The 19,404-nt window shown below is 41.5% G+C and overlaps 1 protein-coding gene across 1 annotated transcript; it reads left to right on the top strand.

Annotated features, from left to right (window-relative positions):
* The first annotated feature begins 7,051 nt into the window (after positions 1-7,051).
* Positions 7,052-8,811, top strand: LOC143171039 (uncharacterized). The gene is made up of 2 exons (XM_076359785.1): positions 7,052-7,093; positions 7,998-8,811. The coding sequence occupies exon 2, from the start codon at positions 8,019-8,021 to the stop codon at positions 8,385-8,387; it is 369 nt and encodes a 122-aa protein (XP_076215900.1). The 5' UTR covers positions 7,052-7,093; positions 7,998-8,018; the 3' UTR covers positions 8,388-8,811.
* Positions 8,812-19,404: the final 10,593 nt, after the last annotated feature.

The following is a 19,404-nucleotide window of genomic DNA, read 5'->3' as shown; positions in this document are numbered from 1 at the left end:
GAAGCCAAGTGTTATGTAAGAGCAGCAATTTTTGAGTGTAAAAATTAAATTTCTGGCTTTACTGCTCTGCTTAATGTTTTACAACAATGTAACCTGTGCATGTGAAAATGGATGGTGATGTTCATTCATTGAATTTTGAATTTCTTCAGGAATATATTGATAATAAACACTTCACAAGCTTTCCATGCTGCTGTATGTGTTTGAAATGTTATGTAGCGTATTAATACTTTGTTATAGGAACAGTATAATTCAGTATTGCAAGCTGACATGAGAATGCTGGATTATTTCTTAGTTGTAACTCTTTGGAGTGACATTATTATTATTCTTAAGTGTAAGGAAAACAAAGTTGACCAGACATTGTAATAGTGTGTAATTGACTCTTAGTGAGCCTTAGACGAGGTGATTAAACCAGATTCTTAACAACCGCATAAATCCTTCCCTACAAAAGAGAAATCCCCCAAACCTCAAAAGCCAGATGGAAATCTTTATTGTTATGCTAATGGTGTATTTGGAAATAAACTGCAGTTTATTATTGAGGCCTCTCAAGTTGCACTTTCCATGTAATGGGTTGAGACTTGCAGTTACCACAAAACAGCAAGTGTCAGTAAAATCAGGAAATTTTGCCAGTGGATTTCTATGGAACTACTTATAATACACCTTTTATTCATTTGGATATAAAAGCTACTCATGGGAAATGCTCTGAGGACTAAAAATGTCAAGTATCTTACTAAGAAGCTACCAATGTCTTTTTAAGACAGTAGAAGCATTTATTAATCTCTTAGGTTCATTATTGCATTATGGGATGAGAATATTCATCTAAATATGGTGAATTTTGAAATGCTTCTTGTTTCTCTTGTTGCTTCCAGTAAGGCTATTTTCTCTATACCATGGTCCATTTTCCCTTCTCTTAAAAGGTTACACTCTTTAAGAAATATTTTGAAAAATGTTCTAGTCTGGTTTGTGCAATAGTCAGGAGCCCAGTTTCTCATCTGGGATAAGTTTAATCTTTAAAAGTGATTCTCGCTCTTGCAGTGGATCTTCGTGCTGGAGGCATGTCCTGCAGCATGCCTCGTGTGGGTTGTTCACAGGGTGCATTTAAATGGGTAATTCCCCACATGCATGCAGTAAATACATCCTGCTTCAGACTGGCATTCAGAAGTTTAAAGGAAATTACAGGAGTTAGTTTTCTGTTAGCTAAATTAGGCATCTGTCACCTATTATGATAATATCTCATAGGCAGGCACAAAGTTCCTCTAATCATCCAACTTTTCTTAAGCCTTAGGGCACAAAACCCCATGAAACAGGGAAAATGCTCTTCACATGCCACTGAACAGGTGTATGAGAAACTCGGAGCTTCCTGAGATGTTAGGATGGATCCATGGGAAATGAGCATCAGTGTTATTGACTGATGCTTGGGGTGCCAAAGAATGGTCTGGGCCCTAATTCTGCAATTATTTTGGAACTTCTTGAATCACCCGGATGTTCTTGAATGAATAGGTAATAAAATGATCCAGTCCCTGTTTGGTAACTAAAGGCTGAGCGCCCTGTGGCAGGGGCACCTGGGGTGAGAAACTGGTTTCCCTCCTTGTGTTGGTGGTTGGGCTCCAGTGTTTGCATAAGGCTGACCTGTAGCAGGGCAGGAGGTCCTGGCTATGCCCTGGCTCCCTGGAGCAGGTTGAGAGCAAGGGAGGGCTGAGGTTGCTTAGCTGGGAGGCAGCAGTGAGGTGCATTGGGGTACCCCCAGCGCTGTGCGCAGAGCTGGAGTCGCAACTACAGCAGTGGCGCGTATTCAAAGCAAAAAAGGGGAAGCGGGGTGGTGCCCAAGCAGTGCTGAGGCAGGGAGGTGGAGGCAGGTGACAAGTCTGGGAAGGCTGGAGTTGGCAGGTAATTGCAGCCTGTGCGCCATGTTCCCCAGGCATCGGGTGGTGATTGTACCCGCTGTCGGAAGTGATAGTGCCTCTGGTAATGAACTGAGTGGGATGCGGTGAAGGGAAGAAACATCACAGATACTGCTGCGTTGGCAAACGTGGACAGGGACCTGATGTTAAGTTGGAGCCAAAGGACCCTGGGCAGGCTGAGAGTTTCACCCAAATCTTTGGCTTTCTGTGTTTTATTCTGTCTCTCTTCCTGTGCATCTCTGTATAACTGTACGTGCAGGTGGGAAAAGCCTTGTGTGCCAGAGGACATCCAAGGGAGAGAAGCTGAATTTATTGTGGTGGGAGACTCTACCATTTCTTAATGTTTTCCCTGGGGAACCCAGCCCTTTTTGCTGCTGACAGCAGCTAGCAGAAGGATTACAAAAGATGTCTTAATAGGTTTGCCAGTTTCAAAGGCTTGTACCGATTTACTGCTGACATGCCCTGCTAGGAGGCTAGGGTGGAGGTTGATGCCCTTACCCTCTTCCTGGGGCATCCTGATTGGGCTCTGTCTTGCTCAAACTAGGGCACAGAGAGGTGAGCTCTGAGCAATGAGGCAGCAGACCAGGCCCATCTCTTGGCTGTGGCTGCTCCTTCCCAGACAAGGAAATGGATCTGTGGGGCTCATCGTCTGCTATGGTCCAGTTCAAGGTCAAATGGTTTAAGGGAAAACAATGACATGGATGTAAAGAAATGGACTTTGGACTGGAGGAGTAGTATTTACAGGTCGGGGACTATTCTGCTAATTATTGCTGTTTTTTTGCCTATGGAAGTGCTTCTCTGATCTGCTTGGCTAGTTATTTTCTTGACCCTTTCCTCCGCTTTGCTCTGTCAGGTGAGGAATGCAGAAATGCTTGTGCAGGTGGCCACCATGAGAAGAGAAGGGGTAGCCATGTAGGGTATCTCTTGAAAATCAGCCCAGAGGTGCCCCCTCGCAGTCACTTCTGCAATGAGATTTTTGACTCCTGGTGATGTCTTTGATGTATAACTAGGCTTGCATGGGATCCATGCAGTTTTGTCTAGGCTATGCTTGTTGAACCACCTTGTTCCATGCCAGATTATAATCTTTAATATTATAAATCTAAATCAAAACTACTCAATCTCCTATGGTGACATGGTGGAGGCTGACAGGAACTCCCAGAATAACCTGGCTGTTCAGTTTGCAAAGGAGGTGATGTCTCCAGCAGATGGTCATGGCTTGGTTGCCTTTGGTCTTTTCTCTTAGGTGTCTTTAACCTTGAGTGTCCTTGCTATCTTTCCTTGGCAGACCATGAGACTTCCACTCAATCTCTTGCTTTTGAAAGTTATTTTTCAAGCACAAAACCCAGTTTGCTCCAGGAGTGTGTGTTTGGTAATACAGACAGTCAGGTGATGCCCTTTTCTGGAGAAGTATTTGTGTAAACCCGGGGTCACAGGTTAGTTAAAATAAGGCAGAAATTCTTCCTACTCTGGGAAATGAGTTGGGGCTGGAGCATTTCTGATGGAGATGTGGTGATACTCTCTAACATCTGGAGTCTAGACCTTCCTCTTATTGTATGGTTAGAGTGGCAGTGCTGCTGGTCCCTTTACAGTGGCATATGAGCACAGACAAAAGGAGAAGACTGGACATCTGATGCTATTAAGCAGAGTAATTTTAATGAAAATGAGAAACAGCAAGTAACAGAATAAGTTTGCAGTTTTACAAAAGGGTCTTCAGCTAGCAGAGTGTGTCTGTTGCTGGATGATGCTCTCTTTTTGTGGAAACGGTGGAGTTCGACAGTCCCGATGTTTCTTGCTCACAGTGTTGTTTGTAAATCATGGATATATAACAGGAACTTCTCTACTAGATGTCACCTTTAGTGAAGTTCATAGCTGAGTAAAGTGGACTTGTTCATGGTGGTTGCAGAAACTCCTATTACTATGGCAATACAAAGTGGCTGTGAATTAACTTAAAAGGCACTTTACTCACACCTGAAAGTCTTGCTTTACTCCATCAACATGCTGTAAACATACACCAGTACTTGCTGTAATTCAAGTTGCCCTTTACAGTAATAGTTGAAGAAACAGGAGATATTAGAGAGGGTTACGTATGGGGTAGTCTTACGCAGCCTGGCACCTACATGCCCCACTGAACTCAGCCAGAGGCACGGGTGTTGGCATTTCTCAGCACCATAACCTTAGCCATGAATCCGTGTCCTGCATTTCATTTCTTGGTTGCTATTTCTGCTGGTTCAGCATGGATAGCAGTTTCAATAGTTCCATCTGTTGCCAAAATGAGAAAAGAAGGGGTAGCCGTACCCAAATCCAGACAAGTCTCCATACCAGCCCCCATAACCAATCAAGCCTCTCTTCCCATACAGGTTCCCAAAGCTTCTGTAGCCATAGGGGTTCCAATATCGGTACTGGTCCTGGTAGTAGCCATATGGGCTCCCAAATCGGTAGCCATTCAGGCCCCCAAAACCATAGAGGTCTTCGCAGCCAAATAGTGAGTAGCCCCTATCATCACAGAGGTCCCTGTAGAAAGTCATCATTCGTTGATGCAGGTAAACCTGAAACAAACACCCAGAAGCGAGGTGAGTTTATGGGCTGCTGACAGCAGAAGGAAAGGCTCAAAGCTTGGACAGAGCTGAGGAAATGCAACTCGCTCCCTCCCTGCAAGTCTTTTTCATCCTTTTAACGATCTCATTTATTTTTCTAATCTCCTGAATCCCAAACAACTTTTCTATTTTTTTCCCCTCAACTTTTGAAAATGGCTGACTATACATAGAGAACATGGTTTTTACCAAGTGAGAACTGAGCTTTCCCACCCCAGAAGTTGGAGAAATTTGAATAAATTAAAGAAAAATATGCCAGTTCAGATACTGATGCTTATTCAGATGAGACCAACAGCCTGTCACATGCATCCCCTTATCTCCCGTAGTGCTGCGTGCCACTCAACATGGGATGAACTGAAAGAATGCAATGAAATGGAGGAATTTCCTTCCAAGATGTCTACTTAAAGTAGTAAATGTTTCATAAAGTTTTTATATAGGGATTTGAATTCCCAACACCTAATGGAAATAATCTGGAACTGGAAATTACTTCTGACTTCAGAATTGTGGCAGTAAACTTCAAATTTTCAGTGCTTTAAAGCCTACCATTAAATAAGCACGGGAAGAGCAAAAACTTTTCAGTGAAGGAATTCCTTGATGTTGCGAATTTTATGTTCGCGATCGGCTCCAAAATGACAAAAAATTGCTTACAGAACATTTGTACATATATATAGACGCACATTACATATGTCATATATATGTACACGAGTGCCTTTTTTATATATATGTCCACATGCGCACACACAAATATTTATACAGACAAACATTGACATATATACATGCAAATATAGGTATATCAGAAAGAGAGTAGAGTCAGTATTGACTTACCTGGTTCACCAAGGGGAGTAGCTCGAGAGAAGTAAATAAAATTTCGGAGTTGTAGGTCCATATATATACGTTCTTAAACTTGGGTGTTAGTTATACAACATATCTTCTTGCGTGCGTTATTCCTTCAACTGACGCAATTGGAGTCAGCGATTTTCATATTTTCAAAGTTTGGTGTTATGACACACATGTAATACCTGTAGAATTTCTTTCATCTTAAAACAAGAAGAAATGGGCTCAGCACATTTCTAGTAAAATTGCATGGAATTCTTTGTAGTTGAATGGATAGGAATAATTTTGGGAGATGTTTTAGACCATTATTGGTTGCGCAATCTGCTTGTAGGTACGCCATTTGCTTGGCTTTTGCATCTATGCTGCAACGCGTAGGGGAGGAAAGGAGTAGGCTTGTTTTTGGTGTGCTGAAGTGTAGTAGCGCTTCCATTCAGCGTCATCGTGATCTGTGCATACTGCCCAGCGATATCGGTGGGGATCTCTTGCCAGCAGCTTTGATTTTTTTGTCTCAGGTTCTACAACAGTGATTTTGAAGAAATTTTTCAGCTGCCTTATGAATGTTCCCAAATATTTCTTCCTATTTTAGAAGAGTTTTTTAATCGTTTTTGACTTTCATAAAACATATAATGCATCACCTTACTAGGACTTAGAAACAAGAGACCTTGATGTGCCTTGTAAGTGACCATATCATTAAATCTGGGGGTGTCTTTCGGTGACAAACTATTAATATTTAAATACTGCAACACTTTGCAAATTGAAAACATTAATGACTGTTTATGAAGTGCTTTGGTATTCAAAATTCTGAGGAAGCCTCAACGTCCTGCTTGCTCATTATTACCCTTATTTTATATTCAAATTAATGCCAGAAATTAGGTGAAGGTCATACAAGGAGTTCTGCTGTAAACTCCAGCATTCCTCACTATTGTACTATATTTGATACGTGTGGTGGATTCTTTGTGAAGAAAATATTAACATGGCTCCTTGAAAATAGCATTTAGTACTTCTTACAAAATCCTTATCATTTATTATTTTCCAGACCAAGTTCATACTTGTATTCTCCACTTTGTTCTGCTGAACTCGCAGTCAAGCCCTCTAGTGAACTAAACTGCAGACAATGCCGTAGTCGTATTTCTGTAGAAAACATTCTTTCTGGTCATGCAGCAGCATGACTTTTATTCACCGTGAACACTGTGGAGGAATGCAATTAAGATTTATTTGTAGTTTGTGCTGGTCCTGTTCCTGAACGTGCTACGGAGTTTAATATAAAATACTTAAATATAAGTTTACATTTCCTTTAAACAGGAAGCCTGTGCCGTGGTGCATCAGAGCTTCTGGTGAACAACAGATATTTTCAAACATGTGGGAAGGTTTTCCTTTTTTACTGAAAATTTCTCTCTTCCCCAATGGCTTTGGGAACTTATAAATGCTTTTATATTATATGAAAATAAACTTCAGTTTTGACAGTGAAGACAATAAAATGGTATCAGGAATGTAGTTGGCCCGGAAGATTTCAAGATGAAAGAAACATGTAATATATGTGGCATATGGGAGGCTGGGAACACACTAATAATCCCAAACAATGAAGAAAATTATATTAATTGAAGATATGACGTGTACAGGCAAATTTGTTTTCCAACCAATAAGGATACAAATCTTTTGAATACACAGCGCGTCTTAGATAAGCCAGGCGGGCAGAGAAACAGTATAAAAAGGGCTCAGAGCTCTAGGTTCCTCACCAGCTCTCTTGCCTTCCTCCTCCCGGTGAACTCGGTAAGCCTTTTCTCCATTTATTCTCTTTATAAGGATTAGAACTTTTGGTTTAATAATTTATGTTAGGATTGCGGCTTCTCTGAAATTTAGGATTTCTCTGTACCTTGTACCTGTGTTTACTGCATCGCAGGAACTGGCGGGTTCAAATTTTAAAGCTGGGGCTGAAACTTGCCTGGTCCTGTTGGTAACTGGAGTATCTGGTTACCTGATAAGGATCATTGGCTATTAGGTCTGCAGAGCTGCCTCCAGCAGAGTTAGAGAAGGGTTTCCCTACCACGGCCCTCAGTGGGTTCTTCCATAAATCTTCTGTTTTATTTTAAGGGAGGTCTTCAGGTCTGTTTGGCAAGACAGCAGATGTTCTTGTGTGTGCTAATGCTCTGTAGTTTCTTGCGTGTGCTGTCAGCGTTTCCAGATGCCAATCCCAAATTGGTGTGAGTTACTGAAATGGGACTTGGAGCAATGGACCCAAAAGCTGAAGTGTGCTATCATGGCAAACGTCAGACACTTTAAGCTTTCTTGAAGACTTTCTTGAAGGATTTGGGAATGTAGAGCTCTATGAAGTCTGATATCCTAAAAAAAATTTAGGATTGTTAACTCCTAACAATATTCTCAAAGAAAAATCCTGAAACAGCAGCAGGGAGGTTTTTGATCTGTAACAGGTATATTCCATAGTCAGTGCTTTCACCAATCTCAGTCAGCGAGAAAAGAAACAAAATGGTTTAAAAACAGTAGGTAAATGAGAAAATGCTAGAAATGGGATGTAATAAGGAGCTGAGGAATTTGGTCATAATTTTGCTTCTGTCCTTGGTCTCACGGGGCCAGTGAAGAAGTCTTTGGGCTCTGAGACTGTTACTGCCACTGGAAGTGTTTTACTTTTGCTTTCCTCCCCGCTGCTGTGTTTCAGGTTTGCCTCCATCGCAGAAAGATGACTGTCCACCAAGGCCAGTGTGAGGATGACTGCTATTTTCCCTGCAACTACGGGGGGAGCCTGTATGGCTACCGAGGCTATGACTGCGGAAGCCCCTGTGGCTACCGGGGCTATGGGAGCCTCTACGGCTACCGGGGCCTCTATGGCTTTGGGGACCGGTACGGCTGCGGCGGTCTGTACGGTTCCCGGGGCATTTATGGCTCTGGGGATTGCTACGGCTATGGGGGTCTGTATGGCGGCTATAGGGGCTTCTATGGCTCTGGGGACTGCTATGGCTACCCAGGCTTTTACTCTGGGCGCTACGGCTACCCCTTCGGTTCACGATATGGCCAAAGGTTCGGCTATGGGAGCTGCTACCCCTGCTAAACCAAGCGGGAACGAACATCCCTGAAATGAAGATCAACCCAGGCCTGGCAAGCACGGATTGATGGCGAATCTTGGCAGCAGCGGTCCCTGATGTGCAGAGTCCTGGTGACAGCAGCCACCTTCCACGGAGGCTTTGAGTGCTCTGTGCTGCTGTTGAAGTGCTTGTGATAATTTATTCTCTTCTGTTTCTGCTTGCTCTCTTGCCACCCAAACTCTCCTCTTGATCAAAAGCTTGCTTTTCCTTGATTCTCTAGTTCTTTGTAAACTGGCTTTTATGTTTGTTGCAATGATGTACAAAACATTAACTTTGAATGAATGGTGTAGACAGGGAGTAATATGTCTTCGGGAATGTAGTTTTTCAGTTCTGTATGCCTTTAAAAGTATATCTGCCTTTCAGTCATATTAAAAAATTATGCTGCATCAATACTGCATTTCTGGTTTTATTTTTCACTTGCATTTCTTAAATATCTTGAAATGTATAGCATCACACAGATTGGGTGACAAAGTTATTAGCTTTGTGTGCTCAAGGATTTGCTTGTAGAGACTTGCCCTCCTCAAGCTGAGAAACATGGACTTTTGTAGCTGCAAGAAACTTCAGCTGTATCTCTGGGTTATGCATGTTTCTACAAACTCCGGGCTGTCGCTTGGTGTATTCCACATAAATGGTTCATTTAAAATACTTCAGTGCTGCTATTGGGCTAATGCGATGTGATTAGGACATGATCCATCACTAGCTGTGGTCTGATATTGAAGAGGTCATAGGTAACTGCAAATGTGTAGACTCATCAGGTTTTTAATTTTGAAAGAGGATTGTGTTTTATATATTATCATAGAATCATTAAACAGCCCAGGTTGGAAGGGACCTGGAAAGATCAGGGTTGAAAGATTAGGTGTTCCCTGATGGAGAAGTGGGAGGAATTTGCCATTTGCAGTGTAAATAATTTGGTAGGAAAAATGGATAGCCAGTGGCCAGCACCTCTGAGGCATGGCAGAGGGGCGTTTTTGTCTGTCAGTTCAGGGAAGCGTACTCAGAGCCCACATTTTGGAAAGAAGCAGAGTTATGACTGATTTTTACTGGCTTTTTTTTTTTTTTCTTCTCTCACTGAATGTTATGGGCACAGGCTGTAAAACCTCTTGGTTCTACAACCAAGAGGCTGTGGCTGTATGAGGAGGAAGATGATGATACTTTCTCACTGCTTCCCTGGCCAGGGGCAGCTGGCAGACAAGAGCTACCAAAATGCCCTGGGGAGACTGAGTACTGTTTCGCTTCTATTTTTTTTTTTTTTTTGTTAAGGACTATTTGCCTCTCTTTTTTCCACTTTTCATTCTGTCTTCTAGCTTTTAGTCCCTGGATATAGTGAATTATGGTAACCACACCTGTAGAAATGGATTTTGTTCTACCTGGTGTCTGTGTGGAAGATCCAAGGCAGTGTTCTGAGTTTTCAAGGCCAGCATCAAGACAGGAAAAGCCACCGCTTCCTCCTTGACACTTTTCCTATTGCTTTTAATATAGGTTTTTATTTTTTCTTCATCCACTGGCTGGTAATGAAATTTGTCTGTTAAATTGGAATGTGATAGGAAATGGTGACTCTGGAACCAAGAACATTTGAATTTGGTTTCCAGGAATAGGACAATATTCTGCTCACTTGATCATTTTTATATACTCTCTATAGAGGCCTGGGACTAATTCTTTTCCATTTTAAAACATTATTATAAAGACGACTACAGCCCTATTATGCTGAAATATACTAACCTTAAATCTGGTAATTAAGTAAAGGAATTCTTAAGCTTCAATTAAGTAAAGAAAAGGGAGAAATTGTGGCATTTCTCGAATTTCTGAGGGGTAGGACTGAAGAAAAGAGTATATTTGTTGGGACCAGCTGCTCTGAATGTGGTGGGGTATGAAGTGCTTTGCCAGCACTAGGGACAGAAAGTCCCTTCAGGATGCCACCGCGCTCAGTATATTCATGTAAACTAGGGACAGAGGAAAGAAGATGACTGGAACTCCAATTTTTTTTTCATGCAGAAAAATTTTAATGCAATAAGAAAAGGAGTTGGCACAGATACAGAAAGATTATAGTTTTGGGATACTGGAAAGAGCTACAGAAGATGAGTCATTGCACTATGCTATACAGAACATTCCTTTTTGCTGAGTCTGTGTTGTTCATCATTTAGGTACTTGTAAGTCCGGATCAAAGGAGAGACAGCTGTAATACTTCTCCATTACACAGTACTGCAGCACCTTACTGGAAGTAGTTATTGAAAATGCAGATGACACAAAAGCTAATTTTGCAGAAGTCCTTTAACACCACTGCAGCAACTGTAAGAAGCTTCAAATGAACTGCAGATCGTTGTTCCCGTTGCTGAAGGGGTGTAAAGGGGTTTAAATGCAGCAGAATATCAAGAGAGAACTCATAGTTGAGAAACACAGGAAGAAGCAGACAGAAAGAACAACAAAAATACAAATGCCAAGAAATTTTAGAGAGCAGCCAAGCTCCCTGTTCTCAGTAACTTCAGTTGCTGTCACAGGGGCTCAGTGCTTCTGTAAACATTGCCTCTGAGATTAGCTATTCATCTTTGCTTGCCGGGTCGGGGTTGATTCTTGTTGCAGGAATATTGCCACTGGGTTTAGCAGCAAGGGTAGCAGCACCTGTAGCTGTAACTGCAGCAGGAAGGGTAGTAGTAGCAGGTTGTGCGTGTGCTGCGGTAGCTACAGCAGCCACCGTAGCCGTAGCCGTACAGACTCCTGTAGTTGCAGGGGTTGCAGCATCTGTAGGTCCGGTAGCAGCACGGAGTCCTGTAGCAGGGTGAGCAGCACAGGCTGTAGTATGGATACCCGTAGCAGCAAGACATCTTGGTGTGGTGGAGGGAGGCAGGCAAACCTGAAACAAAGCAGCAGGTAAAGGGTAGGCTCAGCTTGCAGGGAGCAGCAGCAATGATGGCTTGGTGGCATGAGTATGGTTGATTTGGAAAGAAATATTGAACAAATCCCTCAGTCTTTGGATGTGATTTTGGCTTTCATTTTATCCAGCCCCTTTCTGTGCTCCCTTCTGGTTAGATTCGACCATGAGACACAGTTTCTATTCTTTAACCTCTCCTCTTAAAAGTGAACATAATACCCTGTATTTTTGGACTGTGGATACAGGAGGTTCAGCTTGCAGCTATATATCCAAATGTATGCGTTCGTGAGTGTTTGGTGTCCAAGCTCCCAGCACAGGTAGCTGAGGTCAATCCTGACAGCTGGTCTGTGGCTCAGGACATGCATGTGTAGGTGTCCTAATGTCCGACCTGAATCCCACACAACGTTTTCGGAAGCACTCATACACACCATGACAACTTCATTAAAGTCAGCCTCCTTGTCTTGTTTTAATCCTGGTATATAAACTATTCCTTTTCCTGTGTAACATTGGTTCATGTACTTTGTTAGTGCCAGTTCTAGCAAGGATACTGAAAATACTCTGCTGCGCGGTGAAGAGCTAAGGTTTAAATCCTCTATTGCTGCAGATCAGAGCTGCTCCAGTGACTTCAGAGACTAAAGCAATTCATGTGACCTGTCCATATTCATTATTGCAACATCTTTCCATCAAAAAGCCATTTCCACTTTGTGTAATACACAATTCTGCCCATGAACCAAAATTTCAGTGTTAAGTATCACCAAGTAAAGAAAGAAAATTTCTGTTCCATTTAAAAAGCCGAAGAAGTGGAGCTGTTGCCTTCTCTTATGTGAAAGCAAAACTTCTTACTAGGCTTCACATCTTACCAATGATATCTGAATGTTCATCAATGTCCCCACTTTTTTTACTCTACAGATTAAAAGCATACAGGATGAAATACTTCTACCCTTGTTAAGAATGAGAGAATGCTAGTAAAGGACTTATTCCCAAGTTAAAGGAATCTCTATGAGAATGGGATCTGAACTTACCAAGTTCACCGAGGAGAGTAAACCAAGAGGAGCGATGTGAGGAGTGTGGGCTTGTGAGCACTTTTATATGGTTTCTTAGACCTGTGGAAGTCAGTGTAATTCTCCGTGTTCTTCCATTGCCTGTTAGTCACAAAACAAATTTCAGAAATACATCACCAGTCCAATTGCTATAATTGTTTTCCTCCACATTTAGGACAATTTTCGAATTCCTCTGGTAGCGCATTCTGATTACGCCCTGTGGGATTCTTTCATCTTAAAACTTTCCAGGACAAATGGGTTTCTGTGAATTCACCCAAAGGACAACTGGGAATGAAACTGGATAGAAAGAACAGTTCCAGCTACGCTGCCTGCCTAGCTTATGACTCCATATTTGTTTCTTTACATTATGCCCCCGGAGGGGAGGCATCCACATCCCATACAAGGGAGGTGGATACTGCACATTGTGGGGTGACGTAAAATACCTGAGGAGGAAAGAGGCATTATAGGATGTCCTTAGGCATTTTACCAACAATTTTGATTCATTTCCGTCACCATTAATAACAAGTGTTCCATTGATTCCTTGAAGTTCTTCTACTGTCTATAATTTGGCATACGCACTACGAGAAGTTCAGGCCAAGGCACAGGATCAATTAAATGAGCATCTGAGCAATGTGTCTAAGACTTACGGTCTGGGTTTTTTTTGTTTTTTCTCTCTCTTTTTTGGATGAAATTCTTAGAAAATCTTACTCGAATCAATGTCTTATGATATCCCACACACATGAGATATATTTATATGATATATATATGAGATACATATATGCATATATAATACTGGGGCAAGTATCGCTGCAGGATCTGGTAGTGCGGAACAAATCTGGGTTTCCTGTTGGTCGACAACAGGGACTGCGGTAAAGAAAAGGGGGAGAGCAGTCTGAGGAAGGCCGTGGAAGCCAGCAGGATGGAGACCACATGCTCCTAACTGGTGGAAAACATTTGCTGGGGAGGGTAGCTGGAGACTCTGCTAGCAGCGAGGTGTCCTAGGAAGTCCCTTGCTTTGCAACGGGCTTTAGCAGAATAAAAAGGCTGGTGTAGTGCTATAAGTTGCCCACTGCGGAAGGGATTTTTTCTAAGAAAGGAGAAATCACTTCTCTGATTTTTCGTGGTAGTGTTATCCAGTGAGATACGGCTGTATTTCTGCCAGTCTGCACCGTGTGAGGATGACGACTGTAATGCCTTAGTTTTACTAAAGAGAAACATTGCTTAGCCTAGGGGCTCCCTTCCCCATTCTGTTGTTTATTATACAACATTGAGGCACCTTTCAGTAACAAACCATTAATATTTAAATAATACAAACATTGCTAAAGTAAGTCTTTAATGACTGTTTTGGAAGAGCATTGATACCATAAATTCTGATGAGGCTCAGCACTTCTAGAATGTCTGTTATTATCCTCATTTAATATACAAATGAGGAATGGCTCACTGCAGCGAAGGTCATACAAGGAGGTATTTGTTGAGGGGGGAAAAAAAAAGGCGGCTCTTGACTTTATGTGTTGTGCTCTGCTTCCTTTGGGAAGCTGGTGTTAGGTGAGGTTGAAAACCGGCACCAATGAGATTTGCTGTAAAATAATATTTATAATTTTAACTTCTAAATATTCTGCTAACGTCAGTGTTCTAGAACTTCATTTACATTTGCTTTGGTGATACTCTGAAAGAATTTTTTAATGGTTTGAGCAGGTGCAAAGGTGAGGTATAGGCTATATGATTAGTTTTTCCTCCCTCCTTTTCGTATATGTATGTAATAGTTACTCAAATGAATGCTGAACTTTTATAAATTTCCTGGTTTTCATTAGTGAACCAGACTGCAAGGAAATATTAAAGATATAAAATAAAAGTATTTTAGAAGAGGAGGAGAAAATGTCTATTTTTTCTCAAATACAAAACTCAGTTTCACAGGCACAAGTAGGAGGCAAAGAAAAGTGGCACAAAATATTTTTGCCTCCTCTGCTACTCTCCTACTAGCAGTAAGAATTTTTGTTCTGTGAGGAAGAGAGGGTGCACTAGGTTTTATTTTTAAATGTATATTAGGTATATGTAAGTGTACAGAACTTTTTTTTCCCTCTAGGAAATACTGACATAATTCAGGTTACATACAAGTTTAATATGTGAAAAATATTCCAAATATATGAATTTTGATTCTCCGTCATCTCTAGTCTGGGTATCTGTCATTCTCTTGTCCATTCTGGAATCTTGATTTGGTAATTAAAACTGAGGATGACCCAAAAAGTTTTAAGACAAAAGCAGCCCATAACCTTTGCATTGTCATGTGGAGATGAGAACAGACTAATGATCCTTGACATTGAGGAAAGCAATTATATTAATTAAAGTTGTGACATTTGCAAAAAAAATTAGTTTTGTTGCTGTTTGCGCAGGTCAGAAGTTCGTAATTTCTGCGTGACCAAGCAGCCTGTTGCATGGTGGTTGAGGCCAGGTCCCTCACGAACAGCTGAGGAGCACTGAAATGGCCATTAATTGTCCTGGAAAGATAAACACGTGCATGAGATTTTTCAAAGTTACCTAACTGCTCAAAATTAATAGAATATTTTGATGTCTCAAATATTGAAAATCAGAAATTGGTCTTGGGAAGTGTGAATTCACTAATGCCTGCACTTCTGTACCTACAAACAAAAGTAATACAGGGAAGTGCCCTAAACAGACTTCAAGACACACAGCCATGTTCAGTCAGTAACTGGAAATAAAATTTCTAAAAAATCTTGTTAGTTATAGAAAGATGGAGTCAAATTCACAGAGGAAAATATATTAAGACATTTAATTAAGAACCCTGACTCATGAGAACATTGCAGGTTTAAGCGTGTTAATCCCTATAACATTTCAATTGCTTTTGTCATCTTCATTTGTCAAATGATTTTTCCTACGTTATTCCTTCATTTGATGTATTTTTCTATCCGTACTGTGGTAGGGTTTTGTCCTGGTTTTGGCTGGGATGGAGTTAATTTTTGTCCTAGTAGCTGGTATAGTGCTGTGTTTTGGATTTAGCTTGAGAATAATGTGATAACATGCTGATGTTTTAGTTGGTGCTAAGCAGTGTTAGTCAAGGACGTTTCAGCTTCCCGTACTCTGCAAGCGAGGAGGTGCACAAGAGCTGGGAGGGAGCAGAGCCGGGACAGCTGACCCAAACTGGCCAAAGGGATATTCCATATGATATGATGTCATGCTCAGTATATAAGCTGGGGGGAGTTGGCTGGGGGGCAGTGATCGCTGCTCGGGGACTGGCTGGGTGTCGGTTGGCAGGTGGTGAGCGGTTGCATCACTTGTTTTTCCTGGGTTTTGTTCTTCTCTCTCTGTTGTTGTTTTCCTTTCCATTACGATTTATTATTATTTTATTTTATTTTATTTCACTTATTAAACTGTTCATGTCTCAACCCAGGAGTTTTCTTTCTTTTGCTCTTCCGATTCTCTCCCCGATCCCACCAGGTGGGGGGAGGGTGAGCAAGCGGCTGTGTGGTGCTTGATTGCCAACTGGGGTTAAACTACGACAAGTTTATATCAGAACTAAGAGAAATATTTTAAAAGTGTGTATTAAAAAGAACTTCTGAAAAAGTTAATGAAAAATGTTGATATTTTTTCTCAGGATGGATGTTTCTATTTTCTCTTTAACTTTCATTTTATCACGTGCATAGTTATTTCATCTCCTATCACATCAGTAATAAGATTATACAGAAATAATACATGTAATTCTAAATACATACAAATAGGGTATATTTTTGTGTGTTTGTGTGTGTACATAAACCCCCCCATCATTTCTTGAGATGTGATCCACTTTTCCCCATTTCTTCTGACAACATGCTATGACTGACAATATTTATTGAAAAAACCTGGTAATTTCATTTTTTTGAAATAATGAAGGGTATTTTGTATAAGTTTAAATATTTTTATTGCTTTTGCATTATATACAAAATTTAAATCTGAACATTTTGAGCAAGTGAAAAAACAGACTGTACAAATTGAAAGACAAACCATTTCCAATTTCTTTGTGTTACTCTGAAATAGGAAAGTCTATGATATACTGTATCAACTGATAACTTCTCTTAAACTTTTAAAACAAATTTATGCATAAACTAGAGCTACTTTTAAATAAAAAATTAATATCTTCAGATGCTGAATTTGCACTTCACGACCAGTTGAGGGAAACATTGATTTGCATTTTTAGACTGTTATAACAGATGAGAACATTTTCAGTAAAAGAAAATTAATATAACAATTCAGCACAGTGAACGTGAAAAGCCTTTGTTAGTAGGTAATTTGCCCAAAATAATTTTCCAGAAGTACCCAGTGTGTTACTGTAGACGAGAATGGTGAATTTTCAAAGCAGGTTTTGATGGATGTTTTTGGCAGCTCACCCAGGCACTCTCGGGCTTGTTTTCCTCAGATTTCTCTTTTGCAGTCTCCTCTGCCAACCTCTTGAATAACCTGTTGAATAAGTGTCTAGGTTCTGCTTCATTTCTATGCTCCGCTTTTACGTGGATGCAAATTCACATGAACCTCACTTCTGCCGGGAGTTGGTCGCACCTGGCACTTATGGGATGAGGCAAGAAACCCTACAGTGATCTCTTCCCTGATGGTCTACCCACCAGCGAAACGTCAGCGCCAAAGTCCATAATTCTGCCTCCTACATGTGGATCGGCCTTTGCTGGAAAGCTGAAGCTCCTGCAGACTGGCAGGAGAAACATTTCCTGTTGGAAACTCAGTCTTCTTGTGGCTTCAGATGGCTCCAGCCTGGGAACCGTCCCAGTAGGTTCATCCCTTTGTCATCAAGCTGACAGTCACTTTTACTTTAAGCAAATCTTCTCCCTCCCTGTCACATGCTCTCCTGTTAATTATGGGGAAGAAGCAGCTTCCCCTTGAAGCCTCGCCTTACCTGGAATCTGCATGCTTCTCGTCTTCCTTTGTAAAACAGTTTTTCCTGATGGGGAGGGCTGGCAGACACGTGCAGGATGCGTGCCCGAAAGCCAGCCCGCCCAGGGCAGTGATGGGAAGGACTAAGCTCGCAGCTCACACACAGGACGTCAACTGCACAAAGTAATCTCTGGTGGAGAACTGGCAATATTTAAACCTTGATACACATGGGGAAGAGGTGAATGTGAGCTTCCATGTGTTCTCGTATCAGGTATCTATTTCAGAGCTGCAGAAAGCTTAGGGAATCTGGCATTTTATGTCTCAGTGCATTTTAGATCCTCAAATGTAGCATAACTTGGGCTGGAAGGTAGTCAGCAAGTACTGATTTAATTTTCTTAAATCTTCAAATTTCTAAGCTAGTATTTTGGAAATAAGCAGTATTTTGGCATTTTTGGTGGCAGAGGGGCAGAGTTAAGACATGGCAGATGTGAGTTTTCAGGATTGTCTTGGAGGAGACAGAAACTGAAGTGTTCAATGCATCCTCAGTCACCTCAGACTCTACAGGATGCTTAAAATTGCAGATCTGAAAAGCTAGTGCCTCTTTTTTTGCCATGTGTCAGGTTAATAATTAGTAAAGTCAAATATAAAAGAAAAAAACATAAAAATATAACAGAAAGCAGTACTGCGATGCAGGATCTTTTAATGAGAGTAAGAAGCACTGTATACAGCAGTTACAGCTTGTAGTAGTACAGAATAGGAGTATCCAGAGATTCACACGTTCTTTAAACAAAGAGTTACTACGTTTCACAGCAGATGCTTTTGGGACTATGGTGGTGTTTGGTGAAGAGCAGAAGCTGTCAGTGCAGCATACGGCGAGACGAGGCGTCTGCTCCAGTCTGCATCTCCTGTTGCAAAGCTACACATCAAAATACAGAGTATATCCACCAACAAAGGCTATGAAGGAAGAGTTGATCCTAAGAGCAGGTTATTCGAAATAGCTGCAGACATTGAAGAGAGATGCTAAGCACTCAGGACCATTCCTGACCACAGTTGCTGTCACAGGAGCTTAGCAAAGGTAAAATTCATACAGGAGCCATAAATCACTCTTTCGCCTTTCATTTCCTATCTGGTCGTTATATGGCGGAGTTTAGCAGGGGTAGCAGGGGTAGCAGCTCCCATAGCTGTATCTACGGGTGTAGGAAGTACAGCAGGGGTAGCAGCAGCGGGAGCTGTATGAGGGGTAGCTGTCCAATTGACGGTACAGACACCCGTAGCCCCGGTAGCCGCAGTCCCTCCCCAAGTCACAGGGCCGGTAGTTGTACACGGTCCCGTAGTTGCAGGGATAGTAGCAGGTGTCCTCACACTGGTTCTGGAAGCAGTAAGTCATCTTGGTGTGATGGAGGGAGGCGAGTCTGAAACATAGCAGAAAAGAAGAAGATAAGGTCTGCCCCAGAGACCAAGCAGCAGCTTGCTGCTTCTAGGAAACCCTGTGTAAGCATGGGAGAGAGGGAGAGGAGAGAAGAGCGAACACAGGAACCAACCAAACTTCTCCATTCAAGGCTATACCCCGGCTCCTTCTTGCCCAGCTCACTCCTTTCTGGTTTTCCCCCTTCTTTTCTCCATAAAAATACTTTATGCTGCTTTTCTTGTTGCCATTGCTTAGAATTGGCAGTCTGGGTTTAGACAGTACTCTAGAGAGAATATTGTTAGGATTAGGTTCTCTGTGTCAGTGTCTGCTGTTTCTCTAAAGACCGTAAGTGAACAAACATTAGTTCAGGAGTCAATTCTGCCAGTTTTTGCAGTCGAGACAAGATACCACGGAAGAAATCCTCCCTTTGTGCAAGTCAGCAGCCCTCTGCTGAAAAAAGCAGCTTGTTTGTTTGGACCCGTGTCCATGCCTTAATTGCCAGTTGAATATATACTTGCTTTTTGTTTGAAGTAATTGAAAAAATGTAATGCATTGTCTGCTTCAAAATAAAGAAACCTGAAATGCTTCAGTATATCATAAAATAAGGTAATTTCTCATAGTGCATGGCCAGATGAGACAATCTTCTAAGCTTATGTGGGCATCTTAATATTCCATTTTTAACAAAAATGAATTGTACTTGCATGGCTGTGAAATCACAGCCTTTGCTTTTAAAGTATAACTGTCATCTGTATAGTAATATAGCAAAAACACAGCATCTACACAGCAATAAAGAC

This window comes from Aptenodytes patagonicus, chromosome 26, assembly GCF_965638725.1.
Source record: "Aptenodytes patagonicus chromosome 26, bAptPat1.pri.cur, whole genome shotgun sequence".
NCBI lineage: Eukaryota > Metazoa > Chordata > Aves > Sphenisciformes > Spheniscidae > Aptenodytes > Aptenodytes patagonicus.
The sequence above is the reverse complement of the archived record's forward strand: the minus strand, read 5'-3'. Positions and strand labels throughout refer to the sequence as shown.